Source organism: Macaca mulatta, chromosome 1 (genome assembly GCF_049350105.2).
Source record: "Macaca mulatta isolate MMU2019108-1 chromosome 1, T2T-MMU8v2.0, whole genome shotgun sequence".
Lineage (NCBI taxonomy): Eukaryota > Metazoa > Chordata > Mammalia > Primates > Cercopithecidae > Macaca > Macaca mulatta.
The window spans coordinates 212018762-212039024 of NC_133406.1; the positions used below are offsets into that span (position 1 = coordinate 212018762).

The following is a 20263-nucleotide window of genomic DNA, read 5'->3' on the forward strand; positions in this document are numbered from 1 at the left end:
GTATAATACATTTTTGTTAAGTATAGTCACTCGACTCTATTATCAAACACTGAATTTATTCCTTCTTACTGTATGTTTGTACCCTTTAACCCAGTTCTCTTCATCCTCCCCTCTCCCACCACTAGCCCTTCCCAGCCTCTGTTATCTATCTTCCTACTCCCTATCTTCATGTGATCAAACATTTTAGCTTCCACCTATAAGTGATAACACGTGAGATTTGTCTTTTTGTGCCTAGCTTACTTCTCCTTTTTTTTCTTTTTTTGAGATGGAGTCTCACTCTGTCACCCAGGCTGGAGTGCAGTGGCGACATCTCGGCTCACTGCAACTTCTGTCTCCCAGGTTCAAGCGATTCTCCTGCCTCAGCCTCCCAAGTAGCTGGGACTACAGGTGCACGCCGCCACACCCAGCTAATTTTTGTATTTTTAGAAGAGATGGGGTTTCACCATGTTGACCAGGCTGGTCTCCAACTCCTGACCTCAGGTGATCCACCGACCTTAGCCTCCCAAAGTGGTGGGATTACAGGTGTGAGCCACTGTGCCTGGCCTTGTGCCTGGCTTATTTCTCTGAAGATAATCACCTCAACTTCCATCCATGTAGCTGCAAATAACGTGATTTCATTCTTTTTATGGCTAATATTCCATTGTGTATATATAGCACATTTTCTTTATCCGGCCATCCATTGATGAACACAGGTAGATTCTGTGTCTTTGCTCCTGTGAATAGTGCTACAATAAACATGAGAATGCAGATATCTCTTTGATAAATTGCTTTCTTTTTCTTTAGGTAGATACCCAGTAGTGAGCTTGCTGGATCAAATGGTAGTTCTATTTTTAGTTTTTTGACAAATCTCTATACTATTTTCCGTAGTGGTTGTACTAGCTTATATTCCCAACAGTGTATAAGGGTTCATTTTTCCTGGCTGGGTGTGGTGGCTCACGCCTGTAATCCCAGCACTTTGGGAGACTGAGGCAGGTGGATCACCGGAGGTCAGGAGTTTGAGACCAGCCTGACCAACATGGTGAAAGCCTGTCTCTATGAAAAATACAAAAATTGTCCGGGTGTGGTGGCAGACGCCTGTACTCCCAGCTACTAGGGAGGCTGAGGCAGGAGAATCACTTGGACCCAAGAGGCAGAGGTTGCAGTAAGCCGAGATTGCACCATTGCACTCCAGCCTGGGTGGACTCTGTCTCAAAAAAAAAAAAAAAAAAAGTTCCTTTTTTCCACATCCTCACCAACAACTGTTATTTTTTGCCTTTTTATTAATAGCCATTCTGACTAGGGTAAGATGATACGTCATTGTGTTTTTGACTTGCCTTTCTCCGATGACCAGTGATGCTGAGTATTTTCTTTTCATATATTTGTTGACCATTTGTATGCAAAATGTCTATTCATGCCCTTTGCCCCCCGCCTTTTTTTTTTTTTTTTTTTTTGAGACAGTCTCTTGTCACCCAGGCTGGAATGCAATGGCTCAATCTCGGCTCACTGCAACCTCCATCTCCTGGGTTCAAGCAATTTTCCTGCCTCAGCCTCCCATGTAGCTGGGATTACAGGCATCTGCCACCACGCCTGGCTAATTTTTGTATATTTTAGTAGAGATGGGGTTTCACCATGTTGGCCAGGCTGGTCTTAAACTCCTGAGCTCAAGTGATCCACCTGCCTAGGCCTCCCAAAGTGCTGGGATTACAGACATGAGCCACTGCAGGCAGCCTTTTTTTTTTTTTTTTTTTTGAGATGAAGTCTGGCTCTGTTGCCCAGGCTGGGAGTGCAGTGGCGTGATCTTGGCTCACCGCAACCTCCACCTCCCGGATTCAAGCTTTTCTCCTGCCTCAGCCTCCTGAGTAGCTAGGATGACAGGTGCGTGCCACTGCACCCAGCTAATTTTTTGTATTTTTAGTAGAGACAGGGTTTCACCATGTTGGTCAGGTTGGTCTTAAACTCCTGGTAAACTCCTTAAACTCAGGTAATCCGCTCACCTCGGCTTCCCAAAGTACTAGGATTATAGGCATGAGCCACCACACCCAGCCATTTTTTTTTTTTTCAGTAGTTGAGGTCTCACTCTGTCACCAACGCTGGAGTGCAGTGGTGTGATCTTACTGCAGCCTTGAACTCCTGGGCTCAAGGGAGCCTCCAAAGTAGCTGAGTCTACAAGCATGTGAGCCACCATGCCCAGCTAATCTTTACTCGTTTTATTTATTTATTTAATTAATTTATTTATTTATTTATTTTTGAGACGGAATTTAGCTCTTGTTGCCCAGGCTGGAATGCAATGGTGCGATCTCGGCTCACCGCAACCTCCACCTCCCGGGTTCAAGCGATTCTCCTGCCTCAGGCTCCCGAGTAGCTGGGATTACAGGCATCAGCCACCACGTCTGGCTAATTTTGTATTTTTAGTAGAGACGGGGTTTCTCCATGTTGGTCAGGCTGGTTTTAAACTCCCGACCTCAGATGATCCGCCCGCCTCGGCCTCCCAAAGTGCCCCTCACATTACAGATGTGAGTCACCGCCCGGCCAGGTTTCTCAGTTTCTATAATGAGCACATATTCCTTTGATACAGGACTAAGAAACCTCATAAATATCATTGAAGAAAAAAACCTAAATGTTCTTTTCCCCCAGTCTTTCCTTTCTCCCTTAGGGAGGATGGGGTTCCCATGTGTTCGGTTGTGCTGTGGGGTCCCCAGCAGTCTACAGAGAGAGAGAGCAGGCAGGTCTTGCTCAGGTGAGGCACCCTGATAGCAATTGTAGATCCAGGCAGGGATCCAAGAGTGTAGCTAGAGCCAGCAGAGGCGGCTTCCTGGAGGCAGAGGCAGTGAAGCTGACCTGGAAGGGTGATGAAGTTGGCACAAGACAGGAATCTGCTCTGCCTGCTCCCTCACTGAGAACTGCCTGCCCTGAGCTGGACTTCAGCAGTGCTCTTCCTGCAGTGGGTCTCCTCCCCCCTCAAGAGAGTCTGAGGTTGCAGGCCAGGAAGTTGGAACTTAGATTCCTAGGGTCACCTGTTGGAAAGGGGCCCGAGAGGTCATCTGATTTTCCACGCAAGTAGGAGCTATGGAAGGTTTAAGGCAGAGTGTTTTCCCCCCATCAATAAGAATGTATCCTAGTTTCCATGCACAGGTGTGTCTCATTGGACCCTCAAGAGAGTCCTGGTAAATACATTGTTTTAAATATTATTGTGGCCGGGCGCGGTGGCTCACGCCTGTAATCCCAGCACTTTGGGAGGCCGAGGTGGGCGGATCACAAGGTCAGGAGATCGAGACCACGGTGAAACCCCGTCTCTACTAAAAATACAAAAAATTAGCCGGGCGCGGTGGCGGGTGCCTGTAGTCCCAGCTACTCAGGAGGCTGAGGCAGGAGAATGGCGTAAACCCAGGAGGCGGAGCTTGCAGTGAGCCGAGATCGCGCCACTGCACTCCAGCCTGGGCGACAGAGCGAGACTCCGTCTCAAAAAACAAAACAAAACAAACAAACAAACAAATAAATAAATAAATAAATAAATATTATTGTTACCTTTTTCAAAAGAGGAAAGTGAGGCCCAAAGTGGTCAAACGGATAAGGTTTTCCTCAGGGTATACACAAAGGTGAATAAAAAAATCTCTGGATAGACTGGGCACGGTGGCTCTCACCTGTAATCCCAGTACTTTGGGAGGCAGAGGTGGGCAGATCACTTGAGGTCAGGAGTTCGAGACCAGCCTGGCCAGCATGGTGAGACCCCCCCCGCCCCCGTCTCTACTAAAAATATAAAAACTAGCCGGGCATGGTGGCACATGCCTGTAATCCCAGCTACTCAGGAGGCTGAGGCAGGAGAAACGATTGAACTCAAGAGGTGCAGGTTGTGGCGAGATGAGATGGTGCCACTGCACTCCAGCCTGGACAACAGAGCAAGACTCCCTCTCAAAAAAAAAAAATCTCTGTATACATTCACATCAACACTGAGATGCTGTCACTCACGCTGGTGCTCACACCACACACACACACACACACACACACACTCTCTCTCTTTCACCTTCACAGCTGTCCTTCCCAGCTTTGGTGGGAGTTGGCTGTGACTAGAGCTGTCAGGCCTCTGTAAAGTCTTCTTGACTGAGTCTCTATGAGCAGAGTGGGGCCAAGAAGCCACCCCAACCCCCACCCCCGGGCAGCCTGGCCGCCCTGGCCCTGCCCACACAGCCTGCCCTGAGGCATGCTGAGATCCTAGTCTGTGTCAGGGCTGTCCATCTGCCTTGGTGCTCATCACCTTGACACGAACAGGCCTCAAGGTGGGCGGCCCTAGGTTGAGGACTTTGAAGGGAAGTTGCCCCAGGGGTGGGGGAGGCTCCAGGCTCCGGTGGCCTCGTAAGGATGGGTCACATGTGATGGAAAACAGGTCTGGGTCAGGAAAGAATTGCCTTCCTGGGAGTTACTGATTAACCACAGGGGCCAGTGACTATTTGAGAACACTGAGGAGGCGGAGGTCTCCTGGGGCACGGGGTTCTAACTCCCACCCCAGGGCCACCTTGAATGTACACAGGGGAGGTCTGGTACTTCTATGGCCTGAAGGGTCACTGAGGGGCAGAGAGATGGGAGAGATCTAGTGGAGCCCCAAGAGGCATGTGGGGTAGGCAGGGCTCTGGAGGACGCGGGAGTTAGATTAGGAGAGTGGCGGGGGCGCAGGGAAGGGGAGGAGCCAGTTCAGAGGGTGGAAGGGGAGTGGACCACAGAGGCCTGGTTTGGTTCAGAGCTCGCTCTAGGAAATGCCTGCCTGTGTGTCTGTCTCTCCCATTACACTAGGGCTTTTTTTTTTTTTTTTTTTTTTTTTGAGACAGTCTTGCTCTGTCGCCCAGGTTGGAGTGCAGTGGCGCGATCTCGGCTCACTGAAACCTCCGCTCACTGCAACCTCTGCCTCCCGGGTTCAAGCTATTCTCTGCCTCAGCCTCCCGAGTAGCTGGGATTACAAGCACCCACTACCACGCCCAGCTAATTTTTGCATTTTTAGTAGAGACGGGGTTTCACAATCTTGGCCAGGCTGGTCTTGAACTCCTGACCTTGTGATCCACCTGCCTTAGCCTCCCAAAGTGCTGGGATTACAGGTATGAGCCACCACACCTGGTCCAAACTGGGGTTCTTAAGGACAACATTGCCTCTCCCTCTGAGACAGGTCCTCAGGGCAGAGCTAGACTTCCCCATAGGCTTATGTGACCCCCCAGGCTGGGGCCCCCTTACAAGGGAACCTGGCAGAGGTGAGCCAACAAAACAGCCAGAGATGCAGACACAGAAGAGGGCTCGCTTTATTGAGAAAACAGAAGGTTGGGTCCTTCGTACCAAGATGGAGCCTGGGGTAGGCAAAAAGCCTGAAAACAAGGCTTTGAGTTAAGCTTCCTTTTTCACATGCCCGCCTCCTTGCCCCCAGTTGGGGCAGCTCCATTACAGACCCCCAGACATGCTTTTCCCTGTCTCTGGGCAAATGCCCAGTGGATTTTACCAATAGATGTCTGTTTCTGGGACCCAGGAACACGAGGGAAGTGTCTCAGTTCTTTTCCAGGATGGCAGAGGCTTCAGAACCATCAACTCCTACCCCTCCATCGTGCAGAGGCCCAGAGAGGGACAGAGACCTGCCCAACGTCACAGCAACGAAGTGGACAATGAAGATTCAAAACCACATTTGCTGTCTCCTCAGTCCCAGAGGAGCTTCTAGATGAGCCCCATTATAGGGGGGTATTTGCACCGGCACCTGCCAAGGGACTCCATCCCCGTGATGCAGGTGGTCTGGGACCTTCTTCCTTTCCAGGCTGTCCCTTCCTCTTGGGTCCTGAGAGGGCAGTCCTGGTGAGGGCAGGAGAGGACAGCATGGCTAAGGAGCTTGGGGAGAAGATGTCCTCTTGAGAAACTGCTTTCCAGCACATGTTGTCCCACCTTCTGAAACTCAAGGAGATGGTTAAAAGAGAAAAGCCTTGCTCCGGACCCACCTGCAGCATGAAGAACCATGGGTTGGACCGGGCACACTGGCTCACGCCCGTAATCCCAACACTTTGGGAGGCCGAGATGGGCAGATCACTTGAGGTCAGGAGTTCAAGGCCAGCCTGGCCAACATGGCGAAACCCTGTCTCTACTAAAAATACGAAATTAGCCGGGCACGTGCCTGTAATCCCAGCTATTCAGCAGGTTGAGGCAGGAGAATCGCTTGAACCCGGGTGGCGGAGGTTGCAGTGAGCCAAGATCTCACCATTGCACTTCAGCCCGGGTAACAGAGTGAGACTCTGTCTTAAAAAAAAAAAAAAGAAAGAAAAGAAAAGAAAGAAAAAAAGAAGCATGGGTTGATGCAGGCATGACCTAAAACATTAGATAACATGAAAAAAGCTGCATTTGTTGGGCACTTACTATGCACCAGGAACGTTGTTCATTCACTCAGTAGATAACTACTATGTGCCCACTTGCATCTCCTGGGAACACTTTCATGACCAAAACAGACAAGGTCCTTCACTCATAGCCTCTTTCTGAATCTTCTCAACTTCTCACCAGGTAAGTGCTGTCATCCATGATTGAGAAATAGCTCAGAGTGAAATGACATGCCCAAGGTCACATGGCAACGACGTGGCAGTCAGTCAGAAAATTATCAAACAAGCAGGATTTCCAAGGCAAGGAGGAAATGGATGGGAAGAGGGACCTACCAAGGTTACAGCAGTTTTTTGAACAACTGGCACATGCCTCTGCTGCCAACATGATGAGGCGCAGAACCCAGCACAGGGAGTGCTCAGCCCGTGACTGTGAGCTGGAGGTGAGAGTCTCCTGAGGGTCCTCGGTGTACTCAGAGAGTTTCCTCTCAGGGGGCAGGAGGAGGAAAGCAGAGTAAGTGGACTTGAAGGACCAGAGATGGGATCCTAGCTGGGCGAATCACTGAGAAGCCAAGTGGTCTTGGGCTCCCTTCTCTGAGCCTCCATTTCCCCATCTGTAAAATGGAGGTAATGATACTAACGCCTACCTCATCATCATGCTGTGAAGATTAAATGAGTTACGCCATAGAAGTGCTGTACATTACCCATTGATAATGTCTCAGTGGCCTCTCGCTGAAATGGAGTGTGACAGAGTACCACACTCTGAAACGGCTCATCCCCACGCTCGTCTCGTGCTGGGGCTAGAACCCGGGCAACCTCACAGCGCCATGCTCTACTGCATCACTACGTCCACCTCGAGGGCCCCCTCCAGCTCCTTTCTAAGCCCCATTTTGAATTCTCAAGCTGCCTGCAGCCTGAGCCACACAGCCAGCTGTCACCCAACTCTCAACATCTGCAAGCTCAGCGTGGGGCGGCCAGATCTTGACTTGCTCCTGTCACTCCTCCCAGCTTCTAGCACTCCTTCTAGTGTGGGGCCCAGCAGTGAAATAAAGGAATAAATATATGATGAAAGAGAGGCATGTGTACGTGTTTTGTGTGTGAGTGCAGGGGCCAGGATCTGGGTGCCAGGGAGGGGGGTGGTCACTTCCTAGGGGCTTTGGGCCTCTGGGGACCGGCTCCAGTCTGGATCTGCAGCAGGTGCTAGAGGGAGCTGGCAGCCAGTAGTCATGCCTTAGGCGAGGAATCTGCCGCTGACACAAAGAGAGGGCTGACCTTTGGACAGAGACCCAGCAGGCGCCCAGCCTGGACTGTTGTTCTTCCAAGTCCTCTCAGGGTGCTAGTGGGCCCTCTCCAACCTGAAGAGCATTTCTTTTATTTTATTTATTATTATTTTTTTAGACAGAGTCTCACTCTGTTGCCCAGGCTGGAGTGCAAGTGGCGTGATCTCGGCTCACTGCAAGCTCCGCCTCCTGGGTTCAAGCGATTCTCCTGCCTCAGCCTCCTGAGTAGCTGGTATTACAGGCGCGGGCCACCATGCCCGGCTAATTTTTGTGTTTTTAGTAGAGACGGGGTTTCACCATGTTGGTCAGGCTGGTCTTGAACTCCTGACCTCGTGATCCGCCCGCCTTGGCCTCCCAAAGTGCTAGGATTACAGGCGTGAGCCACTGCACCCGGCCCTTGAGGAGCATTTCTAATTCCAAGCCCAGCAAGCCTCCTTAGAGCAGCTGCCTCTGGCACCTGCGTAATTATCAGAGAATAATCCTGTATCAAGGCCCCACTATGCGCCAGGCACTTTGGTGGCACTTTGCTCACCATCTCTCTAGCTTTCAGAGAGGGCTCATGGAGGTGAAGTGACTTGCCTAAGATCACATTGCTAGCACGTGGCCAAGAATTCGGCAAAGTTAGGACTCTTATTAAGTGAAACTGATGGTCATATTAGAGATGGACCAATTCCCACATCTCACCTCTAGAAGGAAACAGAAGCTCAGAGAGGGCAAATCCCTTGTCTAGGTCACACAGCCAGTTAGCTTGAGAGCTGGGATTTGATCCAGGCTTGGGGACTGCCTGGGCCATGTAAAACACTAAACTGGAGGGTTCCCATCACCCTCCTGCCCTCCCTACTCCCATCCTCTCTTATGACACTTGACATTATCCATCACTCCCTCCCCCTGGGAACGCCCTCCTCCTCCAGTTTCCATGGTAGCACATTCTCCCCATCCTCCTCCTGCTTCTCTGGCAGCTTCTCACTCTTCATGGTGGCTCCTGAGCCAGGAAGCAGGAGGATCCCGAAGCCGGATCTCCAGTCTCTCCTCTCTCTCCATCGCTAGCCCTGATAGCTCACCTACTCTTCCCTGTAGGTCTCTAGCTCTGACCCTGAACGCTGGCTCCACTTTTAAGCAGTAACTGCCACTTACCATGTACTTAGAGTTTACTTATGTTCTGGGCCTTATCCTATACATACATTAAATCCTCACAACCATCCATGAAGGAAGTCCACTCTACAGATGAGGAAACTGAGGCTCAGAGAGGGAAAGCCAAGATCTGATTCCAGCCTTAACCACTACTTCTTCTGCATCGAGACGAGGTATGAGAGCTGGGCACAGTGGCTCACACCTGTAAACCCAGTACTTTGGGAGGCAGGAGAATTGCTTGAGGATAGAAGTTCAAGACTAGTCTGGACAACACAGAAACACTCTGGTCTCTATTTTTTAAAAAAAGGCTGGGCTCGGTGGCTTACGCCTGTAATCCTAGGACTTTGGGAAGCTGAGGCGGGCAGATCCCCTGAGGTCAGGAGTTCAAGGCCAGCTTGGCCAACATGGTGAAACCCAGTCTCTACTAAAAATACAAATATTAGCTGGGCTGTGGTGGTGCGTGCCTGTAATCCCAGCTACTCAGGAGGCTGAGGTAGGAGGATCACTTGAGCCCAGGAGTTTGAGACTGCAGTGAGCTATGATTGCACCACTGTACTTGCACTCCAGACTGGGCAACAGAGCAAGACACTGTCTCAAAAAAAAAAAAAAAAAAAAGATGAAGAAGGGATCTGAAACAGTAGGACATCTTGAAATCAGGGGCAAAAACTTTCCTCCCTCCTCCTGGAGAGAGAGAAATGGAAATTTTGGGGGAAACAGACGTACTCTGCAGTTTTGAGAACCCTGTGACGATCTAGAATTACACTGTCAATTTAGAGCTTTAAAATGCACCATGCACAGTACATTCTGAAACGTGAAGATTTGGAGAGCTTCAGGAGGAACAAAAGTTCATGGGAAATTGCCCGTTTCCTTTAGATTTTTCCATTTGGTTTTAGGTCTTCAAAAACCTCATTCTGGGGTTCCAGCTTCTAAGGCCTTTCTACTTCAATGATGCCTGGAATTAACTGGAAACATGGACCCTGGAATTCCAGGGACCCAAGTTCTGCCACTATGAACAGGCCCTGTGACTTAGGAGCAAGTAGCCTGACCTCTCAGCCTCGGCTCTCTTTGTCCTCAATGGGGATAACACTACTTCCTCACCAGGCTGTCCTGAGGATCAGGATGCACACAAGTGCCTGATGCACACAAGGCACTTGGCAGAGAGCCTGGCACACAGAAGAGCTCAGTTAAGCCCCATGCTCTAGCTGCACCCAACTTATTGGGTTTACCAAGCATTTAAACATCCCCACGTGTCCACACACGCGATTTCCTCTTCTTGGTGGCCAACTCCTATTCATCCTTCAGGGCCCCCGACCCTCTTCCTCCTCTTACAGAATTGCTACGAACATGTGTTTCAGTGAAAAGCTAGAAAAGGCACTTCCCCATGACACTCTCCCTAGGACTCCCTGTCACTGCACTTATCACACTGAGGTGCAATCATCTGTTGATGCTTTATGTCCCAGCACTGGCTCAGGCTTTCTGAGGGCAGGGCCGAGGCTGACTCATTTCCAAGTCCTGACGCCCAGAGTGCATGCCTGGCATGAAGTAGATTTCAATACAAGTTGGCACTACCTTAAACACACGTGGTCTGGACCCAGGCCCTGCTGACCCCAGGACAGATTTATGTATCAGAAGGGGCAAAATCCAGCCAGATCTGTTACAGACACAGGAGATGGCAGTGAGTGGGCTTCAGGCAGCCTTGAAACAGGCCTATCCTGGGAGCGGACACAGTCCCTGCAGGGAGAGTAAACAGCCTGACTCCAGTGTCACCTCTTTCAGGAGTCTTCCCCAGTTCCTAGATTTTCCCCTTTTTCTGCCATACCCCCAAAGCATTCACAGGAGGAGCCCCTGACGAGAAGAAGTGTCTCCTGCCATGCTGATGACCTCCCACCCTCAGACACAGGGGTCTCTGTGGTCACAGGGTAGTGAGAGTGATCTAGGTGGCTTGGGATCCCAGGTCACAGTGGCTTGGCAGGCTGGATGTGAGTGCTGGGCACGGCCCCACATCTTTCCAGGACCCAGGGAAGCCATTTCCCAAAGGAGGCACATACCCAGGTCTAGGGTTGCTGGGAGCCTCATCCTGAGAAGGGGGCTGTGCTTTGCCCTCCAAGGGCATCACTTCCCCCTAATGTGCCCAAAGCCCCTCTTGGTGCCTAAGTCCCCAGCCCCCTGCATGCTATTCAGTCCCTGCTGGATTGACAGCCTCCCAGCTTTTGTTCCAAAGACATGGTTGTCAAAAGGAAAAGAAGTATATTGTTTCTTTTTCTTTTTTCTTTTGTTTGAGACAAAGACGTCAATTTCTTTCCATCTGTCCCAAAAAAGGAAGAAAATTAAATTTGTTTTTACAAGGATGTCAGCACACTGCTTCAATAGGGAGTCAGGGGTGCATTACTGAGGCAGTGTTGGTGAGGGAGGGGAGAGCAGTGGGGGGAGAGGAGATGAGGCACGGGGGAGGTACAGGGAACAAGGACAGACACTGATATTCTGGGAAGCAAAGATCCAGGAGTGCCTGAATAAAATGCCAAACCAATGAAGAGAGAAACTTCTACACCCAACTCCAGGTGGATGCCACTCTCAGCAGCATGAAGGGGGCAGCTAGGCTGGAGCAGGTGGGGAACCTGGGGAGCCTGCTGAGGGGAAAGGCAGAGGGGGACGCACACTGATGTCGGCATTGCAGTTACAAAAGCTTCTCCCCCCAGTTCCTTCAAGGTCAGGTCCCCATATGGGCAGTTCCAGTTCACTGGAGTCATTGACACCAGACACATGGGTGCAGCCAGATGTTGGGAGAATGGAAGAGGATTTCATCCAGGTTCTTATCAGGGGCCCAGGACCCAGCATCAAGTGCGAACTGATGCTTCTCATACTCCACCCCCCACCCCCAAGAGTCCCAGGCACCACTTACCATTCACAGGATCTAAGTAGGTGGTCCTCTGTCCTCCAGTATCTGGGCCAGAGAAACTAGGGCCCTGAGGACCCACAAAAAGCATCCACCTTCCACTGGAAGACCTAACCTTGAAGCAGGAGCCCGCCTCTCTTCCTCCACCCACCCACCACCACTCCTTGCCCCAGAGGTCCACTCCGGGCCTGAGTTTTCAAGATGGTTTTGGAAGCCTTCTCCTTCCCAAGCCTCTGGGCTCCCATTAGTACTCAGGTCTGGGGACCCTACCCCAACCAAGGTCCTGTCTTATTACCCTATCCTGGAGCAGCTGCCCCCTGCTCTGCTGTCCTGTCCCAAGGCCCACTGTGGCCACTTCGATTCTGAGGCATTCCTGCCCGTTCCAAGGAAATACACGACTGTCAAAGAGAGAAAAGGTATATTGTTTCTCTCTTTTCCTATCTCTTCCTCCCTCATTCTCCCTCTCTCTTTTTTTAGAGACAGGGTCTTGCTCTGTCCCCCAGGCTGGAGTGCAGTGGCACCACCATAGCTCACTGCAGCTTCAAACTCCTGGGATCAAGCGATCCTCTCACCTTCCAAGGAGCTGGGTCTGCAGGTGCAGAGCTGCCTGGCTAATTTTGTATTTTTTGTAGAGACAGGGTCTCTCATGTTGCCCAGACTAGTCTCAAACTCCTGGGCTCATGCTCATCCACCCGCCTCAGCCTCCCAAAGTGCTGGGATTACAGGCTTGAGCCACCACGCCTGGCCCCTCAGTCTTTTATATTCTATTTATAGAGGTGTCAAGTTGGACCTGGACCTCAGCGAGCCTTGCCCCTTGCTAGAACTCGGTGGGACTGTATCCGAAATTGAGGCCACAGGTCCTTTGCACAGGCCCCCTCTCTAGTGACCAAATCTTGAGCTGTGGCCACACCCGGCTGTCCTGTCTCTGGGTCTCCCCTCACAGGAGGCTCCTCCCTACTACAGAGAGACCCAGTCTTGCAGCTCAGTTTTCAAGCAACTGTCCCCACCACTGCCCCTCCTGGGTCCTGGGCCCGGACGCCCAACTCCAACAGTCCGGCTCCAAGCTAGAAACCGAGGCTGTCTCAAGGATGAAGCCCCGCCTCCCTGGAGATCCCCTGTTTAGGGACTCAGTTCCAGAGCCACAGGTCCAGCTCCTCCCCTGGAGTCACTGGCTTTCCCGCCCCACCTAGAGCCGTGGACGGGGCACCCAGCCCAGAGGCCCCGCGCTATTGATCTGCCCTCTGCCTCGCCCCAAACCAGAGGCCCACCCCATGCCCATCTCGCGGCCCGGCCTCGTCTCCAAAACAGAGGCCCCATCTGGCGATCCCAAGCCTCCGACCTTCTACTGCCCCATTCCACATCATGGCTCGCGCCTCCCACTGGGACTCATGTGGCCGCAGGGTCACTAGGGAGGAGCGTGCTGGGGGCCGGACCGCCTGGTCAGGCGGCGGCGCCACCGCCGGGACCGTCGGACGGGGTGCAGGCGGTGACCCGCTCGCGGGCCGTGGCTTCGCGGGCGCGGCTGAAGCTGCTGGGGTCCGGGCGGCCACAGGGCTTGCGGCAGAGCTGGCGGAAGCAGCGCTTGAAGTTCTCGTCAAGGAAGGCGTAGAGCACGGGGTTGAGACTGCTATTGGCGTAGCCCAGAGCGATGCACAGGTGCAGCGCGGCCACCACCAGCGGGTCGCGCCGGTCGATATCCACCAGCGTCCAGACGATGACGAATATGTGGATGGGCGCCCAACACACCACGAAGGCGCCCACCACCACCAGCACCATCCGCGTGATGCGCCGTAGGCTGCGGTCCTTCTCCTTGGAGCCCGACAGCAGGCGCACACTGCGCAGGCGCAGCAGCATGAGGCCGTAGCACACGGTGATGATGAGGATGGGCACCACGAAGGCGAAGAGGAACACGCAGATCTTGGTCACCGTGTCCCAGTACCAGCTGGGGCTGGGGAACTGGAGCATGCACACCACCGCCCCATCTGGGCCGCGGAAACAAGGAAAGACAGACGGGGTGAGGAGCCTGCGTGCCTAAGGGGCCCCCACCTGCTCACCCACCCTTCCAAGGCTTGGGCAAGTCCCACCACCTCCTCCCAGCCTTTGTTCAAGGGGATTCTTCTGTCTGGAATGTCCCAGATTCTGCACTTGGTGAACTCTTAGTCATCCTAAAAGACCCAGTAGGATTGGCCCTCGTCTGGGAGGTCCCCTATATTCTCTCCTGGCCCTTTTATCAGCCTTTGTGCCCATGGGTGGCAGTAATGAAATCATTTAGCTCAGCCCACTGAATGCCAGTCATTGCAGTAACTCAAAACACCCTGACCCATTTCCAAACTAGCTCCATTGGGAACAGGACTTCTAAGACAGACAACATGAGTTAGGAGCAGGACTCAGGCCCTACTACACAGTGTAAGGAAATTACTAAACCTCTTGGAGCTTCACTGGAGTGGGGCTAATGACAGTACCCACATCTCCAGGATTGTCGTGAGGATTAAATAGGCTAAGGCACCTAACGCATTTAGCACAGTGGGGTTCAAGCTCTTGGTGTACCCACAGGGAAGAGGGGCACATATGTGTGGGAGTCCAGGACTCAAAGATAGGGTCAGCCTCCCCAGAGGGAAGCAGGTCTCAGCTTAATTGCAAGAACCTCCTGGCCAGGCGTGGGGCTCACGCCTGTAATTCCAGCACTTTGGGAGGCTGAGGGAGGTGGACTGCTTAAGTCCAGGAGCTCGAGACCAGCCTGGGCAACATGGCGAAACCCCATCTCTACAAAAAAAAAAAACATTAGCTGGGTAGGGTGGTGCACATCTGTAGTCCCAGCCACTTGGGGGGCTGAGGTGGGAGGATCACTTGAGCACTGGAGGTTGAGGCTGCAGTAAGCTGGGACAGTGTCGCTGCACTCCAGCCTGGGTAACAGAGTGAGACCCTGTCTCAAAACAACAAAAACAAAACGAAACTTACTTCCTTCCTTCTCGGAGGAAAGCAGATTTCAGCTTAACTCAAGGACTTCCTTCTTGAGATAGGAAGGGTGCCCAGGATGAAATAAGCTCCCCATTCCTGGAGTGTGGGCTTGGGCCGGATGAACACCTTAGAGGGTGTTGTGGGATTCTGATACAGCCTTGAGGCTGGCCCAGGGGACTCCCAGGATGTCTTGGAATGCTAGGATTTAAGAAGCCACACAATGGACTTGAGGCTAAGAGGTGAGAAGGGGCTGGGGATCCACAGACAGAGTGGGTCCACAGGACATCAGGCTGGCAGGACCCCTAGAAAGAGCGGAGTCCAAGACCTTCATTGTATAGGAACCAGAACAGCACTTGTTCAAGATCACACAGCAAGTGGCCCACAGGTCCAATAAGTGCTGATGGCACACACTGGGGAAGTTTGTGCGTGAGGGATTGTGAGTGAGGAGGCCCATCTGGTCCAGCCCCAGCAGGGATGCAATTAATGGCCTGTAAACTGAAGGCTGACAGTGAGGAATGGGGCTCTGCTGCTGAGTCAAGACCAATGACTCATAGGCCGTAAAAGGGCACCAGGGGCTCTGCCCTTGTGAGGGTCAAGGGTAACCAAGAAGCTTGTTCTCTCCCAACCACAGCAATGACCCTCTGCAAACTTCCACCCAAGGGACTAGAAGGAGCAACAGACCTGGGGGCAGGAACCCTAGGTTGCAGGCCAAATTCCACAAAATGCCTGGCTGTGTGACCCTAAGTAAACCACCTGACCTCTCTGACTCTGTTTTCCTACAGTCAAATGCAGGTAGGAGTCCCTGCCTTGTCTATCTCACAGGCTTAATCATTTAATAGCGGCTATTCATTGGGCCTTGGCGATGAGCCAGGACTTGTCCTAAGTATTCTACACATATCATCTCTTTTTTCTCAACATCTCATGCTATAGTGTGACTCAGGTTAGTTCCTGTGTCTGTGGTGCCCTTCTAAACAATAAACTTCCTTGCATTAAGGTGGGGCCATGTGACCAGCTGTCACTAGGAAGAGATGGGCCATAATTTTTTTTTTTTTTTTTTAAAGACAAGTCTCGCTCTGTCGCCCAGGGGGAGTGCAGTGGCATGATCTCAGCTTACTGCAACTTCCGCCTCCCGGGTTCAACTGATTCTCCTGCCTCAGCCTCCCAAAGAGCTGGGACTACAGGCACCTGCCACCAGGACTGGCTAATTTTTTTTTTTTTTTTTTTTTTTTTAAGACAGAGTCTCGCTCTGTCACCCAGGCTGGAGTGCAGTGGCACAATCTCGGCTCACTGCAAACTCCACATCCCAGGTTCACGCCATTCTCCCACCTCAGCCTCCCAAGTAGCTGGGACTACAGGCGACTGCCACCACGCCTGGCTAATTTTTTGTATTTTTAGTAGAGATGGGGTTTCACCACATTAGCCAGGATGGTCTCGATCTCCTGACCTTGTGATCCGCCTGCCTTGGCCTCCCAAAGTGCTGGGATTACAGGCGTGAGCCACCGCGCCCAGCCAATTTTTATATTTTTAGTAGAGATAGGGTTTCACCGTGTTGGCCAGGCTGGTCTGGAACTCCTGACCTCAAGTGATTCACCCGCCTTGGCCTCCCAAAATGCTGGGATTACAGGCATGAGCCACTGCACCCAGTCAACATTTAAAGTGGCTATGCTTTCTACCCGCTCCCTCTCCATATTCATCTGCCGGCCATATGCCAGCAGTAGAAGATTCTGAAGCCATCAACAGGAGGCTGGGTCCTTGAATGACTGTGCTCCTCCTACTCACACTGGATTGTGATGGGAGCAAGAGAGAAACCTCTACTGTGTCAAGCCCCTGAGCTTTGGAGAATGTTATTGCAGCTCCCCTAATGCAGGGAGGTACTATAATAACTACCATGTTAGCTCCTATTAGTCATTCCCTGCAGGCCATTCTCTAGGCCTTGCTTTGGTCATCCAGGCTAATGGTTTTCAAATTAGGATAAAAGGGAGTTTAAAATGGGAACACAGAACTTGCGGCCTCCACTGCTCACTAGTCAGTGACACCCTTACCTCATTGGACATCCATCCATCTCTCTATAGATCAGTCATCCACACATCCCTGGCCAGCCACCTACGTGTACATAACCAGCCATCCATAATCCCCTTCATAAATTCATACATTCCCTTTGGCCAGTAACCCATAAGACCACTGATCAGTCATTCATCTTCACAATATTCAACCATCTGTGTCTTCCACTGGCCAGCTTTTCCCATTCCCATTGGTTGACCTTCTACACTCCCACTGGCCAGACACCACACCATCATTGATCTTGATCAGAATCCAACCTCTGCTGGTGAGCCACCTACACTCACCCTGGTAAGTGCCCTGCAAGCCCACAAAGGGCCATGTACTGCCTCCTGTGGTCAGTGGCCTGTGCCACCGTGCATTTACTCACTCACCCCGGGGACGGGTCACAGCCATGACCATGATGGGCACGCCAATGCCTGAGGCCAGGACCCAGATACAGATGTTGATCAGCTTGGCCTTGGCAGGCGTGCGGAAGTCCAGGGCCTTGACAGGGTGGCAGACAGCGATGTAGCGGTCGACACTCATCATGGTGAGCGTGAAGATGCTGGTGAACATATTGTAGTAGTCGATGGAGAGCACAGCCTTGCAGAGCAGCTCGCCGAAGGGCCACGTCTTCATCAGGTACTTGGCACTCTGGAAAGGCAGCGTGCTGGTGGCCAGCGCATCAGCCAAGGCCAGGTTGAAGATGTAGATGTTGGTGGCCGTCTTCATCTTAGTGTACCTTAGAAGGAAATACATGTGTAATTAATCCCATTTCACAGATTTCAGTTTCACATGAAACTCAGGGATGGGAAGTAGCTTTCCCAAGGTCATGCAAAAGGTCAGGGGAGGCTGGACGCGGTGGCTCACGCCTGTAATCCCAGCACTTTTGGAGGTCAAGGCAGGTGAATCACCTGAGGTCAAGAGTTCAAGACCAGCCTGGCTAACATGATGAAATCCCGTCTCTACTAAAAATACAAAAATTAGCTGGGTGTGGTGGCGTGCTCCTGTAGTTCCAGCTACTCGGGAGGCTGAGGCAGGAGAATTGCTTGAACCTGGGAGGCGGAAGTTGCAGTGAGCCGAGATTGCACCATCGCACTTCAGCCTGGGTGACAACAGCGAAACTCTGTCTCAAAAAAAAAAAGGGTCGGGGCAAAGGTGGGACTAGAACCCTGCACTATCTGATCTGGCATCGCTCCTTTCCACTACAACAGAAGCAAAAGGATTTCTCTGGTTGTGAATAACTTTGGGAGAAGGTGTTTTAAGAAAAATCCTAGGCCAGGCGCAGTGGCTCACGCCTGTAATCCCAGCACTTTGGGAGGCCAAGGCAGGTGGATCGCTTGAGCCTAGGAGTTCAAAACCACCCTGGGCAACACAGTGAAACCCCATCTCTACCAAAAAAAAAATTTAGCCAGGCATGATGGCGCGTGCCTATAGTCTTATCACTCGGGAGACTGAGGTGGGAGGGTCGCTTGAGCCCAGGAGGCAGAGGGTGCAGCGAACTGAGATCGTGCCGCTGTACTCCAGAGTGGATGACAGAGCATGACACTGTCTCAAAAATAAATAAGTAAATAAAAGAAAAAGAAAAATCCTTATCTTCTAAGAGGTACTAAGCAATATGTTTAAAAATAAAACTGGGCTCCAGCAGAAAGCAGATCTGGGTTCTAATCCTGCCTCTACTATTTATTATATTAGCTGAGTGACGCTGAGAAACTTGAGCTCTCTAACGCTCTGCATTCATAACTGTAAAAAGAGGGGTGATGTTTGTAGCAATCTCTTAGGATGGCTGTGAAAATTTAATAAGCTAACACAGCACTTAGCCCCAAGCCTGATACATGGAGAGCAATCTGGACACAATCACTGTTCTTTTTCTTCACAGGTGAAGAATGGAGCTGGGGGTTAGACCAGAGTGACTTGATTCTCTAGCTCCTGGCACTGACCTGGCCTTTGGGGAGTATGATTGGTCAACTCTGAGGAAGGGACACTGCCTAGTAGATTGGCTGGGGCCTGAGGCCCCCTGGGTGTCCTCTGTGGTAGACCGGAGCCCCCAGTCCTTCCTGCGGCTCCATCCAGGCCTCCTCATCTCCGTGTAACTGGACTCACCTCTTTGCAGAAGCTACAGTGCATCCCTCTTCCCATCCACAGTGGTGTAGGGAAGCGGAGCAGGTGACAGGGTCACACGTCCAACCCAGGGCATGAGCCCAGGGGTCCAGGGCAGATGTCTGCAGCCAAACTCTGCACCCAGCACTCCCGTTATCCCACCATGCGCTCTGCCCTGCACAGCTATCTACACTGCAGTTGACCCCCTGTTTGGCCAACACTTACAGCCATGGCCCCTTCTGCACCAGGGCCTGGGCGGGGCACCAGGTAGCCCAGAGGAGACTGCATACACTGAGCCATACCCTCCCAAATGCAGTGTCACCACCACAGCAACACACGGGCACCCCGAGGCGGGGCGACGTGACACCACTCTCATGCTTCTGGGGTGATCTGAGATACCCGGAGGAGGGTTACACGAGTGACTCCTCGAATTCCAGAGCAGGAAGAGAGACACATTAAGGGGAAGTGATTTTATTAAAGCGTGGCCCGAGGGCTCACTTCAGAATTACCGGAAGAGCCTGGAAGAAATGCAGGGTCCTGAACTGCACCTCAGAGCTGATCAATCTTCATTTCTGGAACTGGGGCCTGGGAATCTTCATCTTTAAGAAGCACCTCCTCACCCCAAGTGATTCTTATGAATTCTGAAGTCTGAGAATTACTACGTAGCCTAAAGCCTCCATTTGGGAGAGATGGGGAGACTGAAGCCCAGAGAGGCAGCATGACTCATCTAAGGTCACACAGCAACAGTGGCAGAGCCGAGGCGAGAACTGAGACTTCCTGACTCCCGCACTCCTTCTTTCCTCCACCCCAGGGGTGGTCCCATACGGTGTGCCTCCATTCCTTTAGAATCTCTCTGATCCCATGCCCAGCCCTGGACACCTAGGATGAGGCACTCCGTGTTTTCGAATGGTGGAATAAACTCGCATCAGCTAAGGCTGTTCCTGTATGAAGTGACTGGTATTTTTGGTTGAAAGGAATTGACTCACTCATTGTCCTCCAGGGCAGCATCTGTCCTACTCCCTCCCAAATAGCTGCTATTTGCTCTGGGGCTGGAGAAGGAAAAAGTTTTGCTCGGAGACAGCAGAATTGCAAGTCTCAGGAAGTGTCTTCAGTGGGGTGTGGGATCACAGCTGTGTGGGAGGCGGTCTCAACCCCACAGCTGACTCGTCTAATTTCTCTGCTCTTACGCAGAACAATTAGAGGCTGTTCTTCGCCTGCTATTTTGATTTGCGAAGGATCCTTCCATTCCCAGAGGGGGCTGGGATGCTGGGAAGTGGGTGATGAAGCTGCTGTAGTTGGTCCAAGCGGGCTGAGCGGCCCAGCGCTGACTGCCTGCCAGGCAGGGCCCCAGGCTCCTCTCCTCACGGCCCCCCTCTCTCCCCTCCACCCACAGCCACACCCCGTCCTTCTGGCCATCTTAGACTCCCTTCTCCAGCCCCAAGACAAATCATGCCGCTCCCCTGCTCTCAATTCCCCAGCGACTTCCCAAAATTCTCTCTGTTCTGCAAGCTGCCCTGACCACCTTTGGGATCACAGTTCCCAGCATGTTCTCCTCC

At 52.0% G+C, this 20263-nt stretch overlaps 2 protein-coding genes across 8 annotated transcripts in view; both read right to left on the reverse strand.

The window, feature by feature from the left end:
* Positions 1-20263, reverse strand: part of EPB41 (erythrocyte membrane protein band 4.1) — a 278208-nt gene that overhangs the window by 251229 nt on the left and 6716 nt on the right. The window lies entirely within an intron of this gene.
* OPRD1 (opioid receptor delta 1) overlaps positions 5238-20263 on the reverse strand; it is a 95504-nt gene continuing 80478 nt past the window's right edge. For 2 of the 7 annotated variants that reach the window (XM_028837137.2, XM_001113252.5), the window contains exons 2-3: positions 17000-17349; positions 10970-13591 (exon numbers count right to left, since the gene is read on the reverse strand). In XM_028837137.2, the coding sequence (XP_028692970.1) occupies positions 13050-13591; positions 17000-17339 (882 nt within the window). In that variant the 5' untranslated portion in view covers positions 17340-17349 and the 3' untranslated portion in view covers positions 10970-13049. Of the gene's footprint in view, positions 6920-7975; positions 9205-10969; positions 13592-16999; positions 17350-19693; positions 19757-20263 lie in introns of those variants that run through there. The other 5 variants (XR_013404837.1, XR_013404838.1, XR_013404841.1 and 2 more) reach the window with 5 other exon arrangements.